At 53.9% G+C, this 12097-nt stretch overlaps 1 protein-coding gene across 2 annotated transcripts in view; it reads left to right on the forward strand.

Moving 5' to 3' along the window:
* Nucleotides 1-10800: 10800 nt before the first annotated feature.
* Nucleotides 10801-12097, forward strand: part of TENT4B (terminal nucleotidyltransferase 4B) — a 30024-nt gene continuing 28727 nt past the window's right edge. The window contains exons 1-2 of one of the 2 annotated variants that reach the window (XM_090259889.1): nt 10801-10881; nt 11448-11992. In XM_090259889.1, coding sequence (XP_090116015.1) covers nt 11481-11992 — 512 coding nt within the window. In that variant the 5' untranslated portion in view covers nt 10801-10881; nt 11448-11480. Of the gene's footprint in view, nt 10882-11390; nt 11993-12097 lie in introns of those variants that run through there. The other variant, XM_090259890.1, reaches the window with a different exon arrangement.

The following is a 12097-nucleotide window of genomic DNA, read 5'->3' on the forward strand; positions in this document are numbered from 1 at the left end:
GATGGAAAACTGTATAGAGCTGTGGTCACTGGGATGACGGACAGGGATCGGCGTGAGGAAGGGCGTGGGAAGGTCACTGGGACCCAGCTGAGCATCCGGGGACAGGCCCGTGCTGACAGGGCCCGTCAGTTTCCCACGAAGGTGTTGAGTTAATGCCATGGAGAAATATTGGTCTTTTAGGAAATGGTACTAACGTGACATATCTGTGTGGGGAAGGACCATGCATGCAAGAATGGAGGTTTAATGGAATCTGATACTGTTACTAAGCCATCAAGCACATCCCGAAGGGCAGCAGACTGTCCATGCAAGGCATGGAGGGAAGCACACAATGATCATCGGTGCCGTTGGGTGCCCATCTGGCGCAGACCAGCCACCAGCAGTTTTACCCACTGTAGCTTTTGTGCCTGTAGGGCCAGTGTGGCAAGTAACAGTTCAGTAAAACAAACAAACATTACTGCAAAAACAGCTTTTCCTTGCTGAGCCCGTGAAGGGATCTGTGGAGCGCACTTGGAGGGTGACCGGCCCAGAAAGGTGAGCCGAGCCTGGCGGAAGTCTGGCCCTGCAGGGTCTGGCTGGAGGATGCACCGGGCAGGAAGCAGACCGGAGAAGCCGCAGGCGTGCCTTCAGAAGCAGGGAGAGGCCCCGTGCGAGGAGAGGTGAGAAATGTCCCCGGTTCAGTGCAGGGCCGTCACCAGTGATACTCGGTGATACTCGTCAGAGCTACCTCCATGGCGCGATCAGGTGGGAAGTCAGGTTGGAGGCAGCTGGGGCGTGAGAGGACGAAACGGAGCTGGTGACAGGAGGCCAGCGTTCAGAGAAGATTGAGAAGGGGAAGGAGCCCGCAGGGGCCCAAGGAAGGAGTCACGGGTGTGCGTTTACTACGCATGAATGAATGAGTGAGTGAATAGGTGACCCATTGGCTGTGGAGCGCAGAGCAGAAGGAAATCCCAAGGCGATGCCTAGTTTTCAGCTGGTGGGATTGGCTGAAGAGAGGTCTTGAGACCAGAACAAGGCCCCAGGTAGGAGGAACACACCTGTGCTCTGAGTTGGGGAAGCACTGACCTAGGAAATCTTACTTTTCTTTGAAGGGGGTTGGTTCAGCCTTCCCGCTCTGACCTCAAAGCCTGCCGGAGGCTCCTGTGGGTGACATGCGCACTCATGATCTCGTCCCTTCTCTGAGTTAAAAGTGCACCTTAGTTTTACTATTTAACCCCCCACCCCTCCAAAAAAACCCGAACAGAAGACAGCTATGTCTTACTGTAATGGAAGATTCTCAGATTTTTAGGGCCGGGAATTAACCGGCAGCCCTCTGCTTTGTGGGACGACACCCAAGCAGCTGAGCCACAGCGGTCAGGGCTCGGAGCCGTCAGTTAACGAGGTTCTCCTGGAGAGGGAGGCAGGGCTTCTTCCAGGTCTAGAGATCGGACCCTGGAGCCAGGAAGTCTGGGTTCGAGTCCCGACTCTACCTCTTCCTGTGCTAACTTGGACTTCGTTTCTCTTCCTCGGCTTTCTCATCTGAAAGAGGGATGATGACATTAGCCACTTACTCGGTCTGTTCTTGAGGGTTAGAGTTATTGTTTGTATAACCCAGAGCGTGCCTAACACAGGTGCTGTGCAAATGTATCTCACGGAGCTGGACGGCTAGAGTGTTGCCAGTGGGGCTGCTACAAAGTGGCCAGGATGCATTTGATGCTCCTGTGAATCTTGTCCCACAGGAATGAGGGGAAATGAGGGAAAATCAGAGCAGCGCCCTTGGGTTTGAGAAACTCTGTCCATCCAGGAGAGACAGCAGGTGTAAAAAGGGGACCTGCCTCCATTTCTGCATCTGACAGGGGGGGATCACCCTGATTACCTGGATGGGCCTGGGCATGAATTTTTAAAATAAAAATAAAGTTGTTATTCAAAGAGCTGCTTTTAAGAGGCAGGCGGCACGGGCTTCGGAGACCTTCCTGCAGCAGCGTTCACAACAGCACACGACGGAGAACAGCCTAAGTGCCCCGGCCGGGGTGTGGCTGAATCATGGCTGGGCCGTCTCGCGGCGGGACTCCGCGTGGAGTGGAAAGGGGAAAGCAGGGCTCCCTGTGCTGACACCGAGTCCTCCCTGGCATCGAGTGAAAAAAGCACAGAACAAGATGCACGTCCACACTTTATAAAGCACTATCTGTTTTTATAAAGATGGGTGCCTCAGACCGTGGGTATTAAGTTCTTACTTTTTGACTGCTTTTCTCCCCTGCTAAACAGGAAGTTCTAGAAAGGCAGGGACTGTGTTTTACGTGCTGCTCACTGCCGTCTCAGAGCCCTTAGTGGGCGCTCAGGAGTTATTTTATGACTTGTGTGTGTTTCTGCGTGTGTGGTAAAACCTGCACAGCACACGCCGACCGCTTCAGCCTTCCTCAGCGTCCGGTTCAGTGGCTCTGAGGACATTCACATCGTTGTGCAACTGTCACCACCGTCCACCGTCAGAGCTTCCCAGTTCCCAGCTGAACTTCTGCCCCATCAAACGTTAACTCGCCCGCTGCCAGACTGCCAGCCTTCACTCCCTTCCGGCCTGTGGATCCGACTCCTCTCGGCACCCACACAAGCGGAATCGCATACCCGCCTCACTGCCACTCTGCCTCCCCGGCTCAGCCATGCTGTGGAGCGTGTCCGAGGTTCCTGTTGGAGGCTGAGTGATACCCCTCCCACGCTCTGTTCAATCCATTCCTGCTGACGGGCCCCGGGGCTGCCGGAGCCGCTGAGAACAGTGCTGCTTGCGTGTCTGGTCTCAGCCCTTTCGGGGCGGACTTGCCGTGTTACGTGGTAGTTCTGTCCCCCAGGAACTGCCACGCTGCTCCCACGGCAGCCGCGCGTTTTGTATTCCGGCCAACGGTCCACAGGGGTTGCAGTTTCCCCACGTCTTCAACAACATGTTATTTTCTATGTTTTGATAATAGTCATCCTGATGGGGGTGAAGTGCTCAATAGTTATTTTTTTTTAAATAAACTAACAAACACTATAAAAATTGGAATAATTACTATTTTTGCATTATATTTTATTTGAGGATACAGTATTAGTGTCATTGGAAGAATACTTATATCCTTTTGAGACAGATACGACTGTTTCAGTTCAATTCAACAGCAATAACATTGGCGTGTTCGTCTTCCAGAAGACATTTCACAGGCCCAGAGACAGAACATGCTGTCAAACCCAATTGGTGCCTTAATTATTATAAACAGTGTCCATTGTCAAGGAGAGACTCAAAGCTCTTCCCTGATCCTGTCCTATATAGTCTCATTTGTGGCAAGTAATTAAACATTTAAACAAAAAGAAAAGTAACGTTCATCCTCCCAAAATTAAGTATAGAATTTCCGTAGGACCCAGCAACTCCACCCCCAGGTATGTACCCAAAACAACCGAAAACAGGTATTTGAACCACTTGCATACAAATGTTCATAGCAGTGCTATTCACAAGAGCCAAAGCGGTGCGAGCAGCCCAAGTGCCCATTAACGGGATCCATGGCAAAACGAAATACGGTGTATTCATGCAGTGAAGTGTTGTTCAGCCGTAAGAAAGGAGTGGTGTCCTCACTCATGCTACAGCACGGACAGACCTTGGAAACATTACCCCAAGTGGCCCAAGCCAGACGAAGGCTGCATGTTATTTGATTCCACTGGTACGAGCATATGTTCCAAGTGGGCAAGTTCGTGAAGTGAAAGCAGATGAGGGGCTTCCCGTTCGCGGTGACAGGCGTGTCTGGGAAAGGCAGAGCGGACGGTTGCATAGCACTGAATGTACCAAGTGCCCCGAAACTACACTTCTAGGTGGTTGAAATGGTGACTTTTTTTGTTGCGTGAATTTTACTTCAGTGTCACCTCCACTAGCAGTGAGCTGGGCACAGTACAAACCACGGAGGGTGGAAGGAAGGAATTCTTAGGCCCTGTGCTCCACGCCCACTCCCCAGTGGGAATGGCTGCCAGTGGTTTCTTGTAAATCCATCCAGAAAATATTGGTGCTTACACTTTTTTTTTTTTTAACAGAAATTGGATTGTACGCTACGCACTGTTCTGCACCTGGCTTTTTACACTTAATATTTTAGTGAGTTCTCCATGTCAGCAGGTTTAGTACAGTTTCATTCATTTTAACAGTTGCACAGTAGGATTTTACTGATTGTGCCTTGATTGGTTTAGCCCCCTCTTGAGGATGGTCAGGCTCTTTACCATTTTCTCCACTACAGACAATGCAACTTTAATAAGCGTTCTCATTGCAAGATTCCTGTGCACATATGCAAACTCATGGGCAGGGTAAGTTTCTGACACTGGACTTGCTGGATGTTAGGAACTGTCCTATGGCACGCCCCCATTCCTTTGTTGGAGGTCTAACCCCCAATTTGACTGTATTTGGAGGCAGGGCCTCAGGGAGGAGATTAGGTTGAATGAAGTCCTCAGGATGGGGCCCTAACTCAGTAAGACAAATGTCCTTGTACGAAGAGGAGGAGTACCAGAGGTCTCGCTCCTTCTGTGTACTCACAGATGAGGACACGGGGCAAAGGTGCCACCTACGAGCCAGGAAGAGAGGCCCAGCAGAAACCAGCCTGGACAGCCCCGGTCTTGGACGTCCAGCCTCCAGACTGTAAGAACATACATGTCTGCTGTCCCCACCACCCAGCCGGTGGCCCTCCGTTAAGGCCCGAGCCGTCTGACACCCTGGGTCCAAGGACAGACGCGTTTTTGATTTGATAGATGGAACCCAAATCCTCCTCCAAAGCCTGTGCCCGCCTCACACGGCCACATGCAGTGAACAGGCTCAGATCTCCTGTGCCCCCCGAGCGCTGCATGGCGCTGTGCTGCTTAATCGTCGTCCGAGAAACACAAAACGGTGCCTATGTGAATGGATGCGTGACGCCGAGATGCCCCCACGTGTGCGTGTGCTTGTCCCCAGTGAGCTGTCTGCTCCCTCCGCTCCCCATTAGGAGGTGTGTGTGACGTGGACACCTGTCGGCTCCCCGAAAAGTGTCAAGTAATGTTCTCATTCACTTCCGCTTCCTCTCGCTTCTTCCATGTTTCATGAGTTGGGGTGGATGCAAAGAGGTCAAGGTGAGAGAACACTATTTGGGAGCCTCTCATGTTTGCTAGTCAGAGATTTACCGGTAATTCACAGTGATTCAGGGAAACGAGCTATGGGCCCCGTAATATTATAGATCAACAAAAGCTTCCCCTGGAGTCAGATCTTCTCAACTGCCCGATCACAAAGTGAAATGAATTTAACAGTTTTAGAAAAGACAGTTCAAAGCCCCTTTGTGGTGTGTGCATTACGTGTGACCACAGCCTGTTAGACATGGGGGATGGGAGGGTGTGCGGGTTTTGTTCCTTGAAACGTGGAGCCAGATTCTTCCCGATCATTCTTTCCTCCTCCTCACCACTCGGGGGTCCAAGGGTGCGTCCACCTGGACACATCCCTGCTCCAGGGGTGCCCCGTGCCCCGTTCCAGTTCTGTGTCCTTCATACCAGTCCTCCAGGTGCTTGCATTCCAGCCCATTGAAAAGGGATTTGGCTAGAATGACACACATTGACTAGAAAACGCATGCACCCATGGACCATGGGACCCCAGTGTTAGATGGTGGAATGAATGGATGGATGGATGGATGGATGGATGAATGAGTGAATGGATGGCGAAGACACTAGTTAAGGATTCAGTTGTTTCTTCGGAAGGGTGTGATTTTGGCCAAGAGGCTGAGTACAGCTTTTGATCTTCATAGGATTCGACGTCATGACCTCGTAGCCACATTAGCAAGACGTGAGGCTTGAACAGACTGAACCACCAAGCTGATGCGGTCTGAGTGTCACCCATGAGAAACTGTAATGTTTTACACACAATACACACATTCACACAAAACTGATCATTAATGTGATTGACGCCCTGGCCAGTGTGGCTCAGTTGGTTGGAGCATAGCCCTGTACACCAAGAGATTGGGTTGGGGGTTCGATTCCCTGTCAGGGCACATACCTAGGTTGAGGGTTTGATCCCCCTTTGGGGCACATGTGGGAAGTAGTCGATCAATATAGTTATGTTTCTTTTTCACATTGATGTCTCTCCCTCCCTCCACCCCATCTCTCCCTCTTTCTAAAATCAATAAACATTTTAAATTAAAAAAAAAAAAAACGAATTACGATTTAAGAAGCTAGAAAGAAATGATACCAGTCAACTGTTTTTAGCCATCAGTTCTCAGGTGTGGATTAATCATTGAACGTTCATTATTTTTGTGTGTTTTCAGGTCCAGTTTTAGAACTTAGAACAAAGGTCAGTAATCCTGTGGTGCTGGGGTCATAGGCCTGCACTGACCACTGAGAGTGAATCTCTCTGTCTCAAATGTTTGCTGGAGCCCTCGGAGAAATGACCCTCAGTCTGTCTTAAACGTCAGGGGCTGCAGGTTTGAACAACGCTCTACTTCTTGTAAGTGGCGATCTGGCAGCTTCCGGCTGTGGCACCTGCTGTGTGGCCTCCCAGGGCTCTGGCTGCAGGGACTCGGTGTCCCTGGCAGTGAAACGGGTTCCAGGCGTTCGTCCTCAGCTTTCGTGTGTCCAGTCCATGTTTTATCAGCTCCACCAAACAAACGGAAATCGCCTCCCCCCGCACCCCCGCATGCCCCGCTCCGTTATTTTGGCCGAACTCTTCGAAGGCTGTCAGGCCATCCCAGAACTCCAGGGTAACTCTGTGACTTACATTATTCACATTTTTCTGGAATGAAATGCCTTCTGGGCCAGATGATAAGGGGAAAGCTTGGAACCCTCTGTCTTGCATTTCACCTTAGAAAAGGCCCCGGTGGCCTGACTTTCACATGTCCGGAAACAAAACGCGCCTTCCCACTTCACTGTGAGGCCGTCAAGTTCAGAACATGTAGTCGTCTGTAGCAAGTCTGCGGCAGAGGGTGCTGCCCAGTGGCCAGAGGGGTCAGGTGGACGTGAAGAGTAGACCAGGTGTCGCTTGGATGGGGAGGCAGGGCACCGGGTGCAGGGGTAGGAGCTGAAACATCGACTTGACTTTGGAAAGCGTTGAAATTTGCAGCATGCTGCGGGCAGGCTGGGAGTTCTGTGACGGCAGCTGGCCGGAGCGGCCGGCCCTGTCGCTCAGGTAGTGGAACAGGAGGTCACGGGGTCAGGCCAGGTGGATGTAAGGGTCCCTGAGATGCAGAGCCCTTGGAGAAACACTGGCTTACCTTTACAAAGGGTCACGTTTCTGGGGTGGGGACAGGCTGAAGGGAAGCATTGTTGGAAGCAAGAGATGAGTTTGTGGGCTGTTTGCATGACCTGGGCCAGAAACAAGGGTGGTAGGGACCCTGGGGGTTGACATGTGTCCCGGGAATTAGGCAGCTGTAGTGTGGAGGGCAAGCTGGCAGCCCCGAAGGTGGAATGGATGGGGCGGGGTGGGGGAGCATTGAGGGTGGTACCAGGGTTTGGGCCTGAGCTCCTTGGAGGGATGTGGGAGACAGACGAACGGGTTTTGGCAGCAAAGTCCTAGAGTTTGATTTGTTGTACACTTTCAGGAGAATGATATAGTCAAATGTGCAGTTTTGAAAGTTCGCCCTGGGTGCTGCTGTGAGGTGTTGGTCTGAGGGGGTTCGGGTGTGGACACTCGGAGACCACCAACTGGAAAGGTTCCGGGGCCGTCTCGGCAGGAAGAGGTAGTGGTCCGGGCTCCGGGGACGGGAGGGAAGAGAAAGGGGTGAATGGGCTTGCGATGTGTCTGCAGGTAAGATAAAGGTGGGCTGAGGCTTGGTGAGTGTGGGAGGGGCAGTTTTGTTGGGAGGAAGGTCATACTTGCCTAATAGGCATAAAGAAGAAGGGGACCGGCGACCACGGGTGCTGCTTCCCTTCCAATGGCAAGGACAGGACCAGGAGCTGCCATACCGGCCCAGTGGAAACTTGAACAGCGTTGGTTTTCTTTTTCCACTGCCATCAGGCTAGGCAGGCAGCTCTCCGCGGGGCTTTGGCTTTAGCAGCTACCGAGGTCAAATTCTATGGAAACACCACTCAAAACAGAGATTATCCAGAGGAGCCGAATCTCTAGAGATAGAAAGCGGATCAGTAGTTGCCTGGTACTGAGGTTGGGAAAAGGGATTGACTGCAAATGAGCCCTAGAAATTTGGGGGGGCAGGGTTTGAAAGAAAACATTCCAAAGTTGGATGGTGGTGATGGTTGGGCAACTCTAACTGTACTAAAACCTTTCACACTTAAAATGAGTAAGTTTTATAGTATGTGCATTATACTGTAAAGCTGTTATACACACTCACACACACCACTCTACATATCCCAGAATGGCACACAGATAGTCTTGAAGACTATAATAAATGTCTGTTCTAAATAGCAAAATGAAAAGGCTGAGTAATAAACATTTTGTTGAAACTAATCTGTCTCTCTGGATGCAGATTGAGACAAACACTGCAGATTTGCTGGAGAAAGTGAATACATTGTTGTGTATGTAAAATTTCCTGTTTTTTTACTTTTTTTAATGTATTGATCAATTGATTTTAGAGAGGAAAAGGGAGAGAGAGAAAAACATGGATTTGTTGTTCCACTTATTGATGCATTCATTGGTTGATTCTTGTATGGACCCTGACTGGGGGTCGAACCCACAGCCTTTGGTGCATTGGGGTGATGCTCTAGCCAATTGACCTACCTGGCCAGGGCCTCCCTACTATTTTACTCGAGACTGGATGACTTTTGAGGAAACATTTACAAGAGATACTTTATGCTTCTAAACCATGGCACACATTCAACACTCAATTACACAGCCTTATCATCTTGCCCACAAAGTACATTCCTGCTTCAGGGCCTTTGCACTTGCTATTCCCTTATCCTGATGGATCATTCCCCAGCTCGCCATGGCCTACTGCCTCGTTTAGGTCCCTGCTCAAATATCACTTCCTCAGAGCAGCCCATCTAAAAATAGCACAGTCACTATCCCTTTAGCCTAATTTTTCTTCATAGCACTTAACCCCTGTCTGACCTTAGAGGCTGGCCTTACCACCGGAATGTCCACGAAGGCGGAGACTTCATCGGTATTGTTCATTGCTGCATCTGCAGATTGAGGCACATACCAATTGCTCAAGACATTTGCTGAATTGAGTAAACTGCAACTTGACTTGAAATATTTCCCTCTTTGGCCTCTCTTTAACCGGACAATAATTCATGGAAGGCAGCCGGGGCCCCTGGTTGCTTATTTAGCTTCTCTAAAGCAATTCTGCGTGGATGATAGACATTCAACCCAGATGTACTGAATGAGTAAGTGCCTGAAACACGTGTTACCAGGCCAAACAGTCAGCGTTCCCTGCAGGTGCACCAGAACAGTAACGTCTTACCGTTCGGCCCACAGTACTGTTACCTATATTAACTCACTTGGCCGTTCTGCCAATACCATAGTGGTTCTTGAGGTCAGTACAACACATGTTCATTTCCGACATGTAGCAGGACACGAGTCCTTTCTGAGTGGATCATAGATACCAGTGGCATTTAATGTAGCCGTGGACATCCGAAAAAAATATTTGAAAAGACTGAATCACATTTAAAATAAACAGGTAAGTAAAAAATAAAAAAAATAAAGATGATCTTGACATATATGTGTGCCTGGAGAGCTTTCTGGAGGACTGTTTAACAGTCTTTCTAGAGGTTATTTCTGGATGGTGGAATGTTGATCATGTTTACTTTGTTCGACTTTCCATTTTTCTCTTTTCAATTTTTAAAACAAATTTGAAGTCATCTAAAGCAAGCTATTTCTACACAGTGCTTTATTTTTTGTCAGAGTGAATAGCATAAAAAGGACTGCTACTCATTTTCCTGTCTGTGATTCTCAGTATACAGCAAATCTCACTCAAATTTTTAATACTGAATTGTAGCAGAGCAACAACAAATACAAGGAACCAGAATTCTATGTTTTTTTTTTTTTATTGTCAGGTTTTCCATATTTACAACCGTGTTCTTCTCTCAGCAAGAAAAGAGCTACAGCCATACTTCATTATTTGATAGTTTTTCATCATTTGCCAAAAAAACTTTCCAGGATATTGAACTCCCTAAACAGGCCAGAAATCTGGCGCAGGGGCTTGTTCTGGACTTCGGACCAACCTCGGAGGCACACAGGCAATGTGCTCACGCTCCTTTTTTCTCCTGATGATCTGAAATACTTCAAATGACCCTTTCCTTGCCTTTTTTAACCACAGGGATCGGGAAGACAAGCCAATATCCGCCTTGTGGAAAATCTCAGCCGATGCCAGCGATCGATGGTCCTCGCTCTCGTCCGGACGGCGTTGGGTTTTCTGTGCGTTCTGAACTAAGGGCTTTCCCCGGGCGCTGGCGCACCCTGGGGCGGCGAGGCTGGCCTCCGCACCCCGCAGCGCGTGCCAGTGCCGCGGCCGTGCGCCCGCGCGTGTTTGTGCGCGTGGCTGTGTAAAGTGGGGTTTGCGCCCATGTCGCGAGATGCGCGCGCGGCCGAGCCGGTGAGCGCAGGTGGCCCGCTCTCGGGGCGGGCCGGGGGGGGGGGGGGGCGTCGGGTGCTCTCCACCCGGGCCGGGGCGCGGCCGGGCGGGCGCGGGGCGCAGCGAGGTGGCCGGGCCGCGGGGGCACCGGCGCAGCGTGCGTCCGCGCACGGTCCGGGGCAGGTGCCCGGGGGTCGGGGGGGCACCTCCTCCCTTCCGTGGGTGTGTTTAGAGCGGAGCCCGCGGGAGGGGTCGGGACAGCGGAGGACGTCCGGAAGGCCAGCGGGTGGGGGAGGGCACCATGGGCGGGGCGGTGCCTCCCACCATCCAGTCCCAGCGGAGCTGACGGCGACTTCCGTCCGGCCTCACGCCGTCTCAGGGACGCAGAAACCGAGACCGCCGGCGGCGCGCGCGTGGGGAGCACCCGGACGCCCAGGTACGTGCGGCTCCGTCCCCAGCCGGCGCCGGGACGGTTGGACCGGGCGGTTGTGAGCCCCATCGCGCCGCGCTTCCCCCTCTGTGACGCACGGCGCGGCCTCCACGGCTGGCCAGGCGGCGCGGCGCGGTGGGGGCGGGGCAAGCGCGGGGGGTGGGGCAGGGCGGCCAGAGCGGGGCGGGGCGAGTCCAGGCCCCGCCCCGGGGCCGGAGGAGGGAGGACGCTACGGAGCACGCGCGTCCTGCCGCCGCCGCCGCCGCCGCCGCCGCCGCCACTCACGCTTCTCCGGAGCCGCTGCCGCGGCCGCCATTTGCACGGGGACCCCAGTGACAGCGGCTCAGCGGAGGGGCGGTGGGAGGGGGAGGGCCCGCCGAGCCCCCGAGGGCCGCAGCGACGCCGCCGGCGCCGGTCGGACTCCCTGCGCTGCCGCGCCGCCCGCGGCGGGCCCCGAGCAGCAGCAGCCGAGGCCGGGCGTGCGCCCGAGGCGCGGCGGCGGCGGGCGGCGGGCGGCGGGCGGGGGCAGCGGCCGCCGCCGTTTGATGGATCCGAGGATCGCCTGGTTCCAGCCAGAGCAGCTCGGACCGTCCAACAGTCTGTGGATGCAGATCTGGGAGACGACCCAGGGGCTGCGGAACCTCTACTTCAACCACCACTGTCACAGCAGCGGCGGCGGCAGCCCCGGCAGCCCCGGCCCCGGCGGCGCGGCCCCGGCCGGCATGTACCGCTCCGGGGAGCGCCTGCTGGGCGGCCCCGCGCAGCCCGCGGAGCAGCGGGACTTCCTGCCCCTGGAGACGACCAACAACAACAACAACCACCGGCCCCCGCCCGCGGCCTGGGCCCGCCGCGCGGCCCCGTCCCCCGCCGCGCCCCCGCCCCCCGCCGCGCCCGCGTCCCCGCACCCCGCGGCCGCCGCCCCCGCCGCGGAGCCCGCCGACCCGGCCTCGGGCGGCAGCAACAAGCGGAAGCGCGACAACAAGGCCAGCACCTACGGACTCAACCACAGCCTGCTGCAGCCCGGCGGGGGGCGCGCCGCGGGGGGCCGCGGTGGCGGCGGCGGCGCGGGCAGCGGGACCCCCTGGAAGCGGAGGAACTACAACCAGGGAGTCGTGGGGTGAGTGGGGCCCTGTGGCCTGGCCCTGCGACCGTGGCACGCGCGCGCGCGGGAGGGATGGGGGGAGCCGGACGAGGTGGCCCCCCGGCCGCAGCCCCGCGTCGG

The sequence above is a fragment of the Furipterus horrens genome, unplaced genomic scaffold (assembly GCF_987537825.1).
Source record: "Furipterus horrens unplaced genomic scaffold, mFurHor1.1.pri manual_scaffold_13, whole genome shotgun sequence".
In the NCBI taxonomy this organism is placed as follows: Eukaryota; Metazoa; Chordata; class Mammalia; order Chiroptera; family Furipteridae; genus Furipterus; species Furipterus horrens.